Source organism: Pelobates fuscus, chromosome 2, assembly GCF_036172605.1.
Source record: "Pelobates fuscus isolate aPelFus1 chromosome 2, aPelFus1.pri, whole genome shotgun sequence".
In the NCBI taxonomy this organism is placed as follows: domain Eukaryota; kingdom Metazoa; phylum Chordata; class Amphibia; order Anura; family Pelobatidae; genus Pelobates; species Pelobates fuscus.
In genome coordinates this window covers 369086750-369106082 of record NC_086318.1, presented here as the reverse complement: position 1 = coordinate 369106082, position 19333 = coordinate 369086750, and the positions used below count along the sequence as shown (strand labels likewise).

The window sequence follows — 19333 nt, the reverse complement described above, 5'->3', positions numbered from 1 at the left end:
CCCAGACCACTTCATTGAGATGAAGTGGTCTGGGTGTCTATAGTGGTCCTTTAACCACATATTCACAAAATGAAAGAAAGTCAATAAGTTGTCTTAGAATTATATTATATGTATTAATAAGCTCGTTTGAGCAGGGTCCACATCTATCTATTATTCCTGTATCATTTTGTAATTGTCACATTTATTGTTAAATATCCGTCTTTCATAATATTGAAAAGCACTGTGGAATAAGTTGGTGCTATATAAATAACAATAATAATAATAATAATAATATTGATGAACTGATGTACACAGTCCTAATACAATTCATATTCAATATATCCATTTTTACATTTCCATTTAAATGAAATGGAATTTAGCATGAAAATAAACATTATTCAATAACTGCAGAGGTAGTCTCTACAGTCTCAGTAATTCTATGTCTGTGTATTTCTATGTGAGAGAATATCCTTCCCTTTATTAAATATGAGAAGATTTCTTGCCAGTAATTCTCAGAGATTTAATTAAATGCACTAACAAGTGGATACAGTTTATCCACATTGTGTTACATTACAGGAAAGGAAAGCCCTAGATAGTAATAGAAAACAACCGTAGATGGCAATAGAACGTGCCTGCAAGCAAGTAGCCAGTCCAGAAAGAAAAACTGGCATGTCCATTTAATAGATCCAGACACAGTTAAAATTGCCATAGCTGCAAAGTTGTGCCAAAAATCCTATTAACTTGCTGCCATAAGCCTGCTTCAATTCAAACTAGTAAAAGATTCCAACCGAAATGGAAATCACTTTATAGAAAATAGAGATGCCATTTGCTATTTTTAAAATGGCATCATGACTTCAAAAGCCAAAAACAGTCCTTTCAGTGCTGCAGTGGAGAACACTACGATGAACTACTTTTCTATGTGACCCCGAGTGTAATAAAATAAATAAATGCATGCTAAGGTCTGGGATACCCCAGTATGTAATTGGAGAAAGTCAATCAGCTCTCTCGCACATTACTTTATTTTCCATATACAAAAATAATTAACTAATTAAATTAAGGTCTGTGGAACCACGTTCTGAGTAGGGGACAGATGAATACCTCCTATCCCTTCTACCACTTGGTGAGAAGTCGAGTTGAAGGTAATCGTATACAGTCCTAGCTCTATTTTTATTTAAGGCTTTTAGTTTTGGATCTTCAAAGGGTAGTTTCATATGAATGAATTAATATATCACTGGTCATCATGAGCTACACTGAACCAAGGCAGGCAAATTTCTCCTGTCTCTAAATCTTTATTTATCCAAAAGGATTCAAAGGGGGTACATTTTCATTAAAAACACTCATTAACAATTTTAAGATGCACTTTAGGCAACCAGTTTAAAGAGTATTGATACAGATTTGCTGATAAAGCATCGTGTGAGGATCAATATATTTTAAAATGTAGTTGCCCTTTAGTAAATAACCACAGCTATTTCACAATTGAGACAAAATGCCTAGTCAGTTATCTTGTTTAACACTGGATTCCTATAAAACATTCTACTGATGTCCTATATTGATATTACTGCTGCCTTGTCTGATGTAATACATATATCTGTCTGGATATCCTGCCCTGTAGTTCACAGAGCAAGCCCACAAAGTTTGCAGCCTTTAAAGATTTTATTTTTCGGCAAGCTCTGTAAATCAGCTTGGCTGTAAACAACAATCTCTGTTTGATTCTCGCAACCTTTTCTATCACTTTACAGAGAAGTTTCTCAGCAGATTGCAAACTACAGAAAAAATTAACACAAACTTGCAATCCTTGCAGTATTGAAAACATATTTGGCTACATTACTTCACTTTTTTCTTTCTAGAATTGTATATGGTATTAAAGGAACAATATGGAACACACTCAACAAAATGCCATACAATTTAATATCGAGATTTATATCATAATGCTCCGAAAACATACGTCATTAATAAAATATTTAATACATTTTTAATTTTACAGTTAGTTTTATAAAACTGTTTTGTGCTTTTGTCTGACATTGCATGCTTTTAAATTTTGGCCAAGCATAGACATGTCTTAGAACCAATGAGTTATTGTTTTCCGATTCCTGTGATATATCAACTTAGAATGTATTAATTCTCTCTTAATGTTGAGGTAAGATAGGATCTTTTGCTGACTCAACAGGCAAATAAGTTAAATGGAATATTTAAAGACTGCAGCATTTCCCATGTGCAACTTGCCAGTGTCACTGCCAAGTAACAGTTTGGCTTGATGTATTTCTTTAAATGATGTTGATCAATATAAAGGATGTTCAGTACTAAAATGTGATTTCCATTTGAGAGATTTATAACACCAATGGGCAGCACAGCAGCCAAATTATTTAAAACTTTAGAGAGAAGAGGGTCCATAGTCTCTCCACTTTCCACTGTATGCTACAATCCACAAAAACCCCAGTAATATGAATTCTAAACTGGTGATTTGCAGTTTTATCAGTGCCATGCTATCAGTAATAGCATGGTAGCATTTCAATATACAGCGCACCATGTAATTGCCTCGATAAATGCACGTACTGAGTAATCTATATAGTTATATATATATATATATATATATATAAAACCTCAACTAAAAAACAAATAGACTATAGAGATTACTGTGTAAGACCCGGCAACTACTCACTATGAATGGAGGATTCCATCTGAAATCCAGCACCCAGAGACTGCACACCAGCCGGAAGGAAGGAGGTTGGGGCCTGATGAGTGTCAAAGCCACAGTCCTGGATGAAACACAAAGCATCCACAAGTACATCACGAAGATGGCTCCCAAAGATGAACTGCTAAGGGAATACCTGAGACAAGAACTGATGGAGAATGTAGAAAAATAAGAGATTCCATGGCAAGACAAAATGCTCCGTGGGGTGTACCAACGGCAGATTGTGGATGTGGCTCACATGAAAAAATTCCTACCAGTGGTTGGAAAAGGCAGGGCTGAGGCACTTATCCTAGCAGGACAGGAACAGGCACTCAGCACCAGATTAACAGAAGCTGGAGTCTACCACACGAGGCAAGACACAAGGTGCAGACTGCGTAAACAGGCCTCTGAGACAGTCCTGCACCTAGTAGCCGATGCAAGATGTAAACAGCATACACAGAGAGACACAACCAAGTTGCTGGGATTGTGTACCGAAACATCTGCACAGAATACGGATTGGACCTGCTTAAGTCCAGATGGAAGATACCACAAAGGGTAGTTAAGAATGAAAGGGCTAAGATCTTGTGGGACTTCAAGTTTCAGACAGACAAGTAAGTGCCAACCAATCAACCTGACATCGTGGTGGTAGACAAGGAACGGAAAACTGCAGTAATGGTGGATATGGCAATACCCAGTAACTATAACTTCAGGACTAAGGAACATGAGAAGAAGGAGAAATACCAAGGACTGAAGGAAGAGCTAGAAAGAATGTGGAAAGTGAAGACAGTAGTAGTCCCAGTTGTGATAGGTGCACTCGGGTCTGTGACTCCCAAGTTGGGGGAGTGGCTTCAACAAATTCCAGGAGGGACATCTGAGATCGCTGTCCAGAAGAGTGCAATTCTAGGAACAGCTAAGATACTGTGCAGAACCCTCAAACTCACAGGCCTCTGGTAGAGGATCCAAGAATGAGGAATAAACATACCACCTGGGGTAGGGGGGGGAGGAGAGAGGGGGGGTTAATAAAATCAATTCAATTAATAGTAGTGTAGAAATTATATATATATATATATATATATATATATATATATATATATAAATATAAAATAGAAAAAAATCCCAAGCACTCACGCTTTATGGTTCCTCATGTGCCGGGTGCCAAAGCCTGGACTCCAAAGATACATAGAATGCCAAATAATAGCTGCTCACCGGTCTTGTTAAAATCCAAAAGTTTTATTAAATCATATTAAAATCTGTGACCAACCTATTTACGATGAGTACAAGATTTTATTCAGTGTAAGAGTTTTAAGTTGGGGGGGGCGACTCTCAATTTGTTCTTGTTTCTTGGGCAATAAATTTTGATACAGAATCACGCTATGTTTCTTTCTCTGTTTCTCTTTTTCAAAGGTATTTCTACATTTTTCTCAGCCCCTGCATATCACTACATAATTTGGATTCCTTTTTTCAAGACTTTGTTACAGAACTATACATTTTGGACACTTTTGTACAACTTCCTTATCTCTGCATATAAATGCACCATTTTTAATTTAAAGGGGACTATCTACTTAGCGCTGAAATCTATATTTACATTTGTTCTTTGGAATAGGGAAAATTCTTTTTATTTTAGCAGCTGTTTGAGTACCTGAGGTACCATATTTATTGTATTATTCACATTATATATCGACTTTTTACGTAGGTCTGTTTTAACCATTGGAATAAAAGTTATATTTTATGGAAATCCGAGAGTGCAACCAACTATTTTTCTATTTGGATGTTCAAGCCCTGGTGCTGCACCCGGTTTGGTTACTTTGGAGCCTGAGTGCAAGGTACAGTCTTACACATATATATATATATATTTGTATCTGGAAGTGAAATTTAATGTAAAGCTATGAGGTTGCATAATATGATAATTATTGATTGACAAAATTGAAGTAAATATGATCATGTGTTTCCATATGTGGATTACATAAATGGCTGCTATATGTGAGAGGTTACAGTCTGATAAAGGACCTGTGGCTTAAATGTTACTCTGCTGTTTTGAGAGTGTGATATACAATACTATATTAACAATATTGGTTCAAAATACTAATATAAGGAATACATATTGAGACTCAATGTAGAATGTGTAATTAGAAAGAATAAAACATGAACACATAAATTACAATTAGCATACAGTATTAATAACCCAGCTGATAGCTGAATAATTCAAAGGATCACTATAGGGTAAGGAACACAAACATGTATTCCTGACCCTATAGAGTTAAAACCACCATCTAGCCCCCCTTGGCCCCTCATGCCTCCATAAACATAGCAAACTCTTACTGTATTCAAGCCTAAAGCTGTAGATCTGCATGCTGTTTGCCTCAGAAAAACAAGCTGTCTGCTGACATCATCATAAGTGGTAGCCTGATCCAATCACAATGCTTCCCCATAGGATTGGCTGAGACTGACAAGGAGGCAGATCGGGGCAGAGCCAGCACAATTCAAACACAGCCCTGGCCAATCAGCATCTCCTCATAGAGAGGAATTGAATCAATGAATCTCTTTGAGGAAAGTTCAGTGTCTGCATGCAGAGGGAGGAGATACTGAATGTTTGGATGAATTTCAGGCAGCCATGACCCAGGAAGGATCTCTAACAGCTATGTAAGGAGTGGCCAGTGAAGTTATCACTAGGCTGTAATGTAAACATTCAGCAAAAAGCCTGAAGGTAATGATTCTACTCACCAGAATAAATTTAATAAGCTATAGTTGTTCTAGTGTCCCTTTAAGCAAGTAAAAAAAAGAATAACCACATACTCTACTTTCAAATAACTTTACTTTGGTTTTAAAATACCTAATAACACTTTGAGATAAAATAAAACTAATCTATTTATCAAACCTGTGAGTGACAATGTTTTTTAGTTTGTTTAGCTTGAGTATACTTTGGTTTCTTGTTTTTTTAAACCTAAAATTCCCATAATCTTTCAATGACAGGCGGAGATCCCATTCCATATAACAGATTGGCAAACTGTGCATATTGACTTCATATGTTTATGGTAAATGTGAATTACAAATTATTATTTTTTACATAAGAATACATGATATCAATAAATATATTGTCCCTGAATCCGTCTGACTTTAGCAGAGAGTTTGTGGATAATTATGATTATAACAACATTTAAACCTTGCCAATGCAAACATATACAGATCAGAAGATGTGTTTGCTAACTGCCTCAATAATAGTAAGCAATGCCATTTATTTCTAACAAACGGAAATCCTTCTTATTACTTCTGCAGTTCTACACTGGGCAACTGGAAAAATTGTTAAAGTGCCATAAAGCCTTTAATAATAATTTAGTTTCCTTGACATTGTTCACTGAAACAAATGCAGTGCGCAGCAGTTATGGCAGCTGCATGGCGCGCTTTATGCGGCTGCATGGAATGTTGCATTTTAGAAAGATAGTATTTGGTGCTCACCTATTAAAATTACATTTTATCATTGGTTTTTTTTTTTTTTTTTTTTTTAGCAACTTACATCTTTTTCCAGATAGATTTCAAGTTGCTATCGATAACTGGCATGCGGACAGATGAAAATAAACTAATAACTGCCTCTTCTTTAAATTGCAAACAGCCAAACAGCAAATCATGTGGTTACAGAATGGTGAGAGATGAATAGCCATGCTCATTCATTATGACAGAAAATTCACAGATTCTTCAATAAACACAAAATGGCGTCCATTAGTGTGTCTCTGAATGTATATGTGCCAAACTTTGGCCAGCAGAAATTCATGCCAGAATCCAGACCTTTCCTAGATTTCAATCAAACGAGTACTTTTCACAACATGAATTTCTTGGCTAAAATATCTGTAGGCTCTGTGTGATGTATCTAGCAACATGGATCAAAATTCTTGGAAGAATATTTATAGCACATTGTAGATTCTATGCCAAGAATGTAGGCTGTTCTAGTACTGATAGGTGTCAGTAATAAAGGGCTCGCTGTACGTGTGTTTTAAGATAGACGAACAAATATGAAATATTTGTATTTTTTGGAATATGTATCTTATAATTTTAATATTATAAAACATGTTTTCCTGGCTAATCATGGCAGCATATACACATGGGTTAGCTCCTCCCCTTACAGCCGATAGGACAGGAAAACCACCAAGGTTTTAAAAGGAGGCTCCATCCCTAAGGTCCTCAGTCTTTTTCCTGTCCTACAGCCCTTAGGATGTGAGCAATTTGCTCCCTTTACTACGGACATGTATGTTTTCTTTTTATCTTAATTAACTTTGCCTGTTTTACTGTAAAATGCATTTAAGCTTTGATATCTTTAAACTAGTGCATTATACAGCTGTACCTTATTTTTAAGATTGTGGTACATTATGTGGTTGTGCTTTTAATTGTGTTGCATTTAAAACTGTTTCATTTAAATTTGCATTTAATACTGTTGCATGTAATACCGCAAGTCATTTGAAAACTGATATATTTTAAAAACTGTGATACATTTTGGAAACTGTGATACATTTGAAAACTGTGTTACCTTTTATACCTTGAGGCCTTTAGACTGTGGTGCCTTTAAATTTTGACTTTTTGCACCTGGTTGCCTTTTAAACTTCCTTGCAGGCACTTTTGTTATCTATTTTGCTTCCCCTCGGTCCCAGTGATTTATTCCCGGTTCCCTGGGTGTTTAGGGGCCATGTAGGCTTCAGACAGAGTCCTCTCCCTGGTCTCTAAACAGCAAACACACTCGGAATAGGCCCACATGTGTGCAGTTTGTGCCTTAATGGGCCTAATACAGGTGACTTGCATTGTGGGAATACAAATTGTGGCAGCCATCTTGGATAAGGGCAATTGCCTGAAAGATCCTAAAATAAAGGGAAAATTACAGTAAACATACCATACCTATTTGGTAAGTATTTGCAGGGTCTCCAGACATGGATAAGTGCTGTCTTCAGCCTATTTTAAAGCTGTTTCACTGGTTTCTTATATAATTTAACAGTGCACTTTTTTACTTAATACTTTACCACAGGTAATATTTAGTTATTATTATTTGTCAGATGTCTGATTCTTCACCAGGATCTGATTATGAGGAGAAAACAGTGGAAGGAATCAGTTATGCACTGACTGCCTCCAGAAGGTTGTCGCTTCAGCATGACCTATCACTGTGCAGCCACATGACATGCGGGCAGGGCTTACAAAGTAAGTTCCAGAGGCCTTAGGGGTAAGAAAAGAAAAGAGAACAGGCTTTACCCTGTGGAGGAAGTTATTTACAACCCCAGAACTACACCACCTAAGTTGCAAACTTATGGATCATAGGTGGACGCAGACCTGTCCAAAATTTTACGCCTACCATTGCAGGAGGCCAGCCTGCTGTGACTTCTGCTGCTGTTTATACAAACATGAAATATGTGATTAGAGATATATTAAAAGCCAAGATTGAAGAGGCCGTCTGAAGTCTTTAGGTTAAAACTGACTTCTTTACAGAAACTTCCCTAGATGAAACTAGGATAATCTCTGGATCAAATGGCTTTATCTATAGCAGCTAAGAAAGCATTATGGTTCTGTTTCTGGGATGATGACTCATCCTCCAAGTCTGCCCTCTACACCATTCTATTTGAAGGGGTGGTGCTGTTTTGGAAAACCTTGGATAATTCCATTGAAAAGGCGAATGAGGGCTGCAAGATATTTGTACCTCAGGACGGAAATTCCAAGGATCACAGCTCCTCATAGTCTGACCAGAGAACCTCCAGTGACCAGTATTTCTGAGATACATGGAGCTACTGGCCCTGCAGGGAATAGTCCAGAGGTAACTCATGGTGGCTGGTAAACCTTCCTTTCAAGGTTCTAATTGAGCTATTAAGCAGTTGTTTTGCTCTTCAGCAATGAACATGTGCCCTCCAGTACTAGGAGCCTCATTTTTCTGATCACACATTCCTGGGCTCGTCATACTCTGGAGGCTTGAGTGGTATCCATAGTCCAGATTGATATAGACTGGGGTTTTTTCTTCAGGCACAGGAGTCTCCATACCAACAGGAGTATTAAGACCAATGAATCAAAAGGTATAGCACTGAAGGAAGAAGCCTTCTGGACGAAGAGGTGATTTTTTTTTTTAGGTCTCAGAACAAGAGCAGTTCCAGGGACAAGTTTCGCCTCTCTTCTGGTGCTAAGAGGAAAAGCACATAGAAGTCTACACTGGACCTAAGAGGGGCCAACAAGAGGTTGAATGTCACAGTCTTCTGGATGGAGTCAATCAGAACCATATCTCGAGCAATCTGGAAGGATAATTTCCTTACCTCTATATATCTCAAGGATGCTTACTTCCAGTTCAATCTGCAGAGATCTTCGGCATTAGCTCAGAAGAGAACTTCCAAGTTAGTGCCCTACCATTTGGCCTCAATGCGGCCCCAAGAATCTTTATATGTGCTTATAGTGTTATCGAGAGTCCAGAACTCCACCTGGTTGCATTATCTGGAGGATCTACTTCTGATAGCGTTAGACCCTCAGAAGGCAGGCACACAGAGGTATATAGTTCTTTCATAACTCTTAAAGTTTGGCTGCTTGATGTATATCAAGAAAAGCAGTTTCACACCAGCTCAGAGGTTGACATTCTCGAGTGGAAAATTCTATGCTTTGCTTTTCCCTATCTCAGGAACAGTTCCACAGATTGTGGAGGTTTTCTCTCCCAGTTTCTTCATTTCTGCTTGGTAACAGCAAGAAAATAGATACAACTACTAGGAATCCTGGCTTCCACCTGCAGACATGTCAGATGGGCCCAATGACATCTCTGGATTCCTCACAGGTCCTTCCTATCTTGGTTTAACAAGAGAAAGATTATTGGAGCCAGCCACTGACTATGTCCACATCAGTGGAGTTACACCTTACCTGGTAGCTGAAAAGAGGGATTAGATCTCTGAGTTTCCAGTGAACAGAACCTCATTGGTCAATTATTAGCTCGAATTCCAGTTTTTATAAGATTGGTTGCACAGTGTTTGGACCAGGTTGCACAATATTTCCATTAATTTGTATGGAATTACGAGTCATTTTCAAGGTTCTTCTTCACTTTAGAGGCATGCTGAAGAACAAATGGGTCCAAATTTGCTCAAATATCAATGCAACTGTATCCTATATATATCAAGATGGGTCTCACAGATACGTATTGATGGAATTCCAGCCCATAATCATCAGGGCACAGAAGAACAACCAGGGGCTCAGAAAACAATGGCTGTTTGCTTGAGCCGAATAACTGTGGACAAGGTGGATTGGCAACCATACACAACATATCCTCGGGGTTGACACAGATTTGTCTAATACCCTACATATATCTGATGGCCATTTCTTGGAACTACCAGGTCCAGAAGTATTTTCTACATGCTAGAACCAGAATGCTCAGGTTCAGGATACACTGACTCAAATTTAGAATTTTAGTCTGATGTACTGTTTTCGACTTTCCTAAAAAGGTAATGCAAAAGTGACAGTGGAAGACCGTGTCAACTCTAATTCCTATGATGAATAGGATGATTCTGGAACCTCCAAGGGAAATTCCAGTACGTCCAGACCTGTTACATGGCCCCTTGACACACCAGGGCCCTCAAGTTCTGGTGTTGGTGCGGGAGTCCATATTAGTATAGGCATCCCTGAGACGGTCATTGAGATCCTCTTACAATCCTATACAGGCTTTACAAAGCTTGACATGCTTTTGTCTGTTGGAATTACTCCTCGTTCAGGCCTTGAAAGGTTCTGTGTTATAACACTCTAGAAGAGCACTTAGCTGCACTTTGCTTCATATAGGCATTGATTGAAATCATGCCTCCACTGAGTGTGGTGAAGCCAATATGTGACGTACCACTGGTCTCACGGGCCCTGACTGAACCATTATTCGAACCTCTATAAGGAGCTTCCATGGTGGTAGCACAGAAAGTGCTGGTGGCTGGTACCCCAGCAAGGAAAATGGGTGAACTCCAGGCTTGATCCTGTGAACCCCCTTTCACTACTTTTCAACAGATATGGTCGTCTTGCATTTGGCACATGAAGATCCTGCCTGTGGTGTATTCTTATCTATGTCATTCTCTACCTGTACTGAATGGTACCGATTGAGCGTTGATATCCCTGGTGCTTTGCTTCATGTAAGCAACAATTTAACTCAAGCTTCTGCTGAGGGTGTTGAAACCAATATGTGACGTACCACTGGTCTCACAGACTCTGACTGAACTTCTAGCAGGAGCTTCCATGATGTTAGCCCAGATGTTGCTGTTGCTGGTGACTGGTACCTCAGCAAGGTGAATGTGTGCACTTAGCTGCACTTTGCTTCATTTAGGCATTGATTGAAATCATGCCTCCACTGAGTGTGGTGAAGCCAATATGTGACATACCACTGGTCTCACGGGCCCTGACTAAACCATTATTCGAACCTCTAGAAGGAGCTTCCATGGTGGTAGCACAGAAAGTGCTGGTGGCTGGTACCCCAGCAAGGAAAATTTGTGAACTCCAGGCTTGATCCTGTGTACCCCCTTTCACTACTTTTCAACAGATATGGTCATCTTGCATTTGGCACCTGAAGATCCTGCCTAGGGTGAATGCTTATCTATGTCATTCTCTACCTGTACTGAAGGGTGCCTATTGATCGTTGATGCCCCTGGTGCTTTGCTTCATGTAAGCAACAATTGAACTCAAGCCTCCGCTGAGGGTGTTGAAACCAATATGTGACGTACCACTGGTCTCACAGGCTCTGACTAAACCATCATTTGAACCTCTAGCAGGAGCTTCCATGATGTTAGCACAGACGTTGCTGTTGCTGGTGGCTGGTACCTCAGGGTGAATGTGTGAACTCCAGGCTTGATCCTCTGTACCCCCATTGACTGAATTTCAACAGGATATGGTTGTCTTTCATGTAGCACCAGAGATCCTGCCTAAAGTGAGAGCCTTTCAATGCCATTCTCTACCTGTACCAAAGGATTTTGGGGCATTCTCCACTAGTGCTGTTACAGCGTCCCGTGGGCTTCCATGGAAATGGTTTCTGCTGAAACTTTGTAAAGTTGGCATTTGGACCTATTTGAACTAGTTTGTCCTGCATTACATATTGGACATTGAAGCAATTAATGAGGCACAATTTGGACGTCACGAACGTTCGCTACCTGTGCTGGAGGGTATCAGGGCACTCTCCTCTCATGCTGTTGCAGCATCGTGGGTTTCCATGGCAATGCTTTCAGCTGACACTTTTTGTAAGCTAGCATTTGAACCTCTTTAGACACGTTTGTCTGACATTTCATCCTGTTCGTTAAAACAGTCTATGATGCACAATTTGGTACTCAAGTACTTAACTCAGTTCATTCTTCTATCTATGTTGGATTATTCTGATTATTTGATTGGCTATTCTGTCCCTCCCTTTGTAAGCTTGGGTATTCCCCATGTGTATATGCTGCCATGATTAGCCAGGAAAGTGGAAAATGTATTCATACTTACCGTAATTTTCTTTTCCTGGCTATTATTCATGGCAGCATATACTTCCCACCCATTAATGTCTCTATTTATGTACTGTAGAGCTTGTAAACTGACTGAGGACCTTAGGGATGGAGCCTCCTTTTAAAACCTTGGTGGTTTTCCTGTCCTATCGGCTGTAAGGGGAGGAGCTAACCCATGTGTATATGCTGCAATGAATAATAGCCAGGAAAAGAAAATTACGGTAAGTATGAATACATTTTCCACTATACTGCTGTAATCACTTCCTGTCAGAGTATAGGTATAATCATTTGTTCTTTCATCCACAGAGGTATCATACAACATATCCTATGTCAACGGTAAATTACAAAGACAAACATTCCAGAATGATGTGTTATAATTCAAAAGGAGTGTCTATCATGCCCTAATAATTCACAAATTACAATCAGGGTTATTCACTAAAGTTAGAATTCAAAGTATTTTTACATTTAAGGTAAAAAAAACTGCCAAACTGGAAAAACCTCAAAGTCGGCTATGGTTTCAGTACAGCTATGCTGGTCTTATATTTGAAATTCACCTTGAATTCACTTAAAATTCTTACTTTAGTAAATGTGTAAATTCAATATATTCACAATTACATAGTCTTGATACCGAACATCAATCAAGCAGAAAAAATAATAGAGAACCTGTCATAGCAGATTTTGGGAACTGCTCTGAATCGAGTGTGGTTTGTAGGATTCCATTAATCATCAAATCTAGAATGTTGGGGCTGTAATAATCAACCGCAATGTCAACTACTACACAATTATACCATTCACTTACTTTTTTATACAAGACAGGAATTTACAATCAATTATATAGTACAGACAACATTATGCAAATTATTAAATTCAAACATTGTGATGGGTGAACTGGTAAGCCTGTTTGTTTTTTTGTTTTTGTGCTATCAAAGTTTATGTATCACATTCAATGTGTTGATTACACAAGAGTCAATAATTGTTCTTTCCGACCCAGTAGCAAATTAATTTACACATTCAAGCAGATATATTTAAGCTTCGGCTTCTAATTACAACATGCTATTGTCTTTTCCCGGACTATTGGGTCATGTCTATGAAGCATGACGTGCAATACTAGTTTGAACAAAAATATACTTACAGTACAAAGCCTTTATTAAGTATAAATAACTGGATAGACAACACAAAGACAACGCATTTATTTAGCAGTTGTCTGGCTTGCAAATTATTGGAAAGACCCAATATATATTTATGCTATTTGCCTACCAGCAAATTGATACAAATCAGTTTTGTTTACAGTTTTATTTTTTAAAGCAGTAACATATATCAATTTCTTCAAAACTGATTAGAAATCTTAATTGAATATTACGGAGAGAGCAAATTACAATTTCTTTCATTCAACTGTTAAATGTAAAAATGTGCATAATGTCCTACATTTTGGATGTTGATAGCTTCAATGTGCTAATGAGAATTAATAAAATATAAGCATATTGTGGATAAATAATTTAAATTTCTATCATGCCACTATGAGCAAAACATAGAATATAATTCAGACATTTTTTGTGATTATTAATGTTTTAAAAGTTAATTTTCTTTAATAATCAGCTCCAGTGAACTATGTCTGTCTATCTGTCTATCTATCTGTCTGTCCATCCATCTATATTGTACAATTATTTGACAGTGTACACTATATTGTTAAACAGTGCTAAAAGTTTAAAATACATACATATATATGTTTCTATGGCTGGGGTTAGTCAAATCTCTACATAAAGTTAACCATCTTGGCACACTGTCTGCTATTAACGTGTTAATTACAATAATTTAGACAGAGAGATTTAACTCAAAAGTGGTATTTGTCACTATTTTAATGATATAACAGATGAAATGCTGCTGCCTGGGGCAGTAACTCTTACTACTTCCAGGCAGAACATAGATATGTATGTCTCACTAACCCTAATTTAAAAATATTACGTAATATAGCCGATACATATTGGTAACCTATGATCTTATGTTTTTAATGTCTCCAGAACCCTTTAATGCCAATATTTTCCCATAATACATGTTTTTTTATTATTATATATCCTCCTTATGTTAGATAAATTTAATGAGACACATTTAGTATTGGCTACACAATAAAAATCAAAGGAACTCTTTAGTTTTAGGAGTACAAAGCAGTATAGAGAACACTAATCCGTTCCTCTGTCGTCCCCCCCCCCCCCCCCCCTGTCATGGCCCCTTCCCTTGCAGGCAAATAAAGGGTTAAATACCCTTGTAACACTTGCCTTATTCCAATGTCAAAGATTCTCTGCAATTGGCTTCATCTCCACCTCCTCCGACGTCAGCGCCAAGGGGAAACCTAATGCACATGCAAGTGCAGCACTAATTAGGCCTTCCCCAAAGGAAAGCGTTCATGCAATGCTTTCCTGTGGGGGATTTGAAAACACTGGACATCTTCATGCAAAGCTTGAGTACATCCAGCATTGTTTCACAGAGTCAAACTTCTGGAAGACAGTCACTACAGGCAGTCTTAACCCTGCAATATAAACATTGCAGTTTCTGTCTTAAGGGGACAGGCACACTGCACCCAGACTACTGCAATGAGATGAAGTGGTCTGAGTGCCCATTGTGACCATTAAATGTCACGAACATCAAAGAAAGAAAGTCAAAAAAAGAAAAACACTATTTCTTCAAAACTGTCAAGGAAAATTTACATTTAATTATCTTCTAATTAATCAGCTCCAGTGAACAAATCATCATATAACCCCAGCTCACAAAATAATAAAAGAAATGCTCAATAACTCTTTATTGGAGGCTGTCAGTATAATGAATTACTAGGAGATTGCAACCACTAAACAACCATCTGGTTTTAATGAAAATGAATAAAACCGTGTTTCCCAAAAGAACAATAATTGCAAAATATCTGACATTTACATATGTAAGGTAATATTTATAAGCAAACGCATTTATAATAATTACATTTTCTTATGCAGATAAGCAAACTAAACTAAAGTAGCACTGTAGAAATTGTACGCACAATCTACATAAATAAAGCATATATATGTTCATTAAAAATCTATTTAAAAATAATGTAATAAAATAAATCCAAATAAGATGCAATAATAATAAAGTACAAATAGTTCAAATAGTGCAATGCACCCACAGGACTAAATGTTAAAGTTGATGTTAAATAATTATCTAGGGGCAAGTTGACAGTCTCTTACTGACCCATAGCTCAGACTGAGTGCTGTATAGAATACAAGTCATCCTTGGACCAATAGATGCTGGAATTGTATCAATTCTCCTATAATAGAAGGTCAGCTGTATAGCAGGATTTATACACAATTTTGTACAGCACCATATAGTTGGTGATCCATGTGATGTCTATAAAGGCAGAACATCCCCAGGCACAGTTTGCTGTGAACAATGATTCCATACGCTAAAGGCAGAACATTTCCTGGCCCACTCGGGACTAGCCACCAGACTTACAAGGTGCTCCCCATTTATCTTTGTCATTACAAGGATCCCCAACTATACGATGCTACATAAGATTGTGTATAAATCCCACTATACAGCGGACATTCTATTATAAAAGCAATGATACAATTCCAGCATCTATTGGCCCGAGGAGGACTCGTATTCTAGCTATTAAAGCTATGGGGTGGTAAGAGACTGCCAACTTGTCCCTGGATAATTATCTAACATCGGGCTTTAACGTTTAGCCTTGTGGGTATATTACACGATTTGCACTATATGTATTTGTGGCTAGATTTATGTTTATACAGCCCAGCTTATTGCATCTTAATTGGCTATATTTTATTACATTGGTTTTCAATAGATTTTATATACAGTGTATATGTATGTGTGTATATATATATATATATATATATATATATATATATAAATATATTTTATTTATGTAGTTTATACTTTCAGTCTACAGTCTTTCTCCGTTAATTTTAGTTTGCTTATCTGTTTATATTGTAGTGAGTCACCCAGCTGTAGAGATTCTGCACTGTAATAGTGATCTATATTTTATCTTTATACATTTTTCTTTTCTCTCTTGTGGTTATATTATATTTTCTTACGCAGGTCATCTTGGATGATGTTACCATCAATAAATATTTTTTCCAGCATTAAAATGCACACTGATATTCATATTATTTCGTATGATAGGACAAATGTGCTAAGGAGAAATAAATATAAATGATTACATTTGTACATCTCCAGAAATGTAGTCACAAATCTCAGGTGAAAAACATAATCTGTTTTCATTTTTTTTTATAAATTATTTTATGTTTTACCGGTGATGTGCTTTGTGACTGTGGAGATATTTTCAGTAATGCATTATAGCCTTCTTACCAGTGGGACTCATTATGCTAGAGGGGTAGACGGCATACCTGCTAATTAACCCCTCTCTTGATAGATTTGCTGTCTCCTAAAACATGCTCAGTAGTGAAATAATAAAAATTAGACATAATGAGCATGCAATCATAAAGAGGAGGCTAGTAGCATTCTGAAAGGTTAAAAGTACAGCCGTATAAGGAACTCCAACACAAATACAATAAAATGTATAACTGATAAAAATGTTATAATGATGTTATTAACAATGTTTACAGCAAGTGTATGCTTTACTGATAAATGCTATTTTTTTAAGAGAGGGATCTCTTTCAGAAAAGGAACATTTTGGAGAAAATGCATAAGTTTATTTAGAATTGACAAAGACAAAAAACATTCGGATAATGACCCCACTCACAAGATACAGAACAAGCAAATGATCGCTACAGACTTCAGAGCTTCATCCCAAGGGCCACGGTAAATCCCCCTCAATAACTTATAGTCAATAAGGCATGGCTAGCCCGAACCTGCTCGACAATTAAAAAAAGAGCCATGTCTGACAATGTAACAGGAATCAGACTTTTGCTAAGGTATAAAATGCTGAGGTTTGTTATTTTGCGACTTTGACTGAAATTGTTAACAGTTGTCAGAAGACTTAAGCTTACCTCATGCGACAAATAGAACGCAGCAATCCCCAAGGGCCAGAAACAACACAGCATAGAAAATACACTCAGGCCAAGGTGATCCCTTGGTGGCATCATTAGGAAGTTGTCTTCACTCTCTGTGTCACTTGAATAGTCACTCTGTATAAAACAAAAATAGCAAGCACATTAATGTGGCAAAAAATAATGTGTTGTCTCGACAAATCAAAGCACATATAAATCTCTGTCATCAATAATGTATTATTGCCTAAATTTGTCATTTTGGGAGACAAAGTGGTAGATACTATACATTGAAGAGAAAATGTATTTACGTCTAAAATGCCCCTGGTATATAAGCATTTCTATAATAGTTAATAATATTGTGTAAGGTTCATACAGGTATATATTGATCTATGAATTTCATCAATGTATGCTTCATTGCATCAAAAGAATAAACACTTCACATTTAGAGTCTTGCTTGAATCCATTTTAATCCTGTCCTATTGTGTCTTTTACCCCATGTCCTCTCGACTGTAAGTTTGTTTGAGCAGGCTCCTCTTTAACCTATTGTTCCTGTAAGTACTTGTAATTGTCTCATTTATTGTCTCCACCTCCTATAATATTGTAAAGCGCTACAGAATATGTTGGCACTTTATAAATGCAGACGGTAAAAAACATGCATGTAAAAACCAAGTGTCTGCAGCCCTTTGTTTTTTATTATACGCAATCCTTCTCCTGAATTGCCTCACAACATTTTATATTTAAACCCTCTAAAGAGTAACACTTTGGATATTTGCCTATTGCCGTTTTCATTATTTTGAATGTGGAGAAGTTCACAAACAAACAAACAAAAATCATCACCGCGATCACATGACTTGGAACTGCTGGATTGACTGTAGGGGGACTGCTGGGTTGTCAAGCAGGTCCCCCAATATATAATTAATACAATCATATAATTATATGTAGATGATATATAAATACACTTAAAATGAAATATATATATATATATATATATATATATATATATATATATATATACACATATATATATAGTTAATACAATGTTAAACGAAAATCTGCACACCAAGCCTTAAGACTTGCTTTTCCCATAGAAATCACACATTTGCAGTGATGTTACTACCACAAAGGACTCTGGGTAGGCATATGCAAACTAGTAAAACAATCACATTTTTGCCTTATTCCGTTTTAAACATGGATTTCTTTGAGTCTGTTTTTGCTGTAAACAACAGGAAAAGATTCACTGTTTTAGTGTATGTATATATATATATATATATATATATATATATATATATATGTGCATCTTTTTGGGGCTTAATAAATATTTATATATATATATATATATATATATATATATATATATATATATATATATATATATATATATATATATATATATCCCCATAAAACCACAAATATGAGTGTTTTAGAGCAGTAAAAAAAAAGTGAAAGTGCAGTTTTCTAATGCAGAAATGCAAAAAAACTAAACAAAAACAAATATGAACACTAACTTTGACCAGGGTTTGTGACTACCTGGCTACTAAAAAAGACTGGACATACCCCATTTTCAATACCCTTTGTTGTTTACCACTGCAAGTAGTATGCCATGATGGGGGTAATTTTAATGCCTGGACTCAATTTCAAAAGAAACATAGACCCAGCAAACTAAACTGGTAAATTTCAATGTGTCAAACCCAAAATGGACAAACTTTAACGTTCCAAAAGACCATGGAAACTGTACATGTGGGGAATCATTATACTCGTGGGACATCACGACATACAAATATGTGTGTTTTATTGCAGTAAAAGCGATCTGTGTTGTAATATTCACAGTTAAAATGCCACGCAGAGCTTGGAAAATAACACGTTTTTAATTTCTCACACTTCTGTATTTATATTAAATTATGTCTCATATATTAATATTTGAAGTGAAATGAAAGCCCTGTTTCTCCTGATCAAAATTATACATAGAATAAGTGTTGGTGCACTTAATGATTGAGGTAAATTTTGCGCTGAACAGACATAGCTTAAATTCTAGGCTTTGTTTTGGTTCAGAACTTGGACAATTGTCCCCGTCCTTGTGGTTAATAATTACAATAAAAAATGTTTTTTAAAAACCCACAAAACATGCAATTCAACCTTTCACAATGAATATATAAACCATGTTTCAGCATCGACTAGATTACAATGATCAGTTTGGTTTTCAACACCGAACTGTGTTTTCACAATATAATGTCCTAGTGATTTTTGATATGGTAAATTCT

The 19333-nt window shown here is 36.8% G+C and overlaps 1 protein-coding gene across 2 annotated transcripts in view; it reads right to left on the bottom strand.

The window, feature by feature from the left end:
* The window catches only part of SYNDIG1 (synapse differentiation inducing 1), a 353167-nt gene that overhangs the window by 98933 nt on the left and 234901 nt on the right, over window positions 1-19333 (bottom strand). For both annotated transcript variants that reach the window (XM_063443700.1, XM_063443701.1), the window contains exon 3: window positions 17076-17213. In XM_063443700.1, the coding sequence (XP_063299770.1) occupies window positions 17076-17213 (138 nt within the window). The remainder of the gene's footprint in view (window positions 1-17075; window positions 17214-19333) is intronic.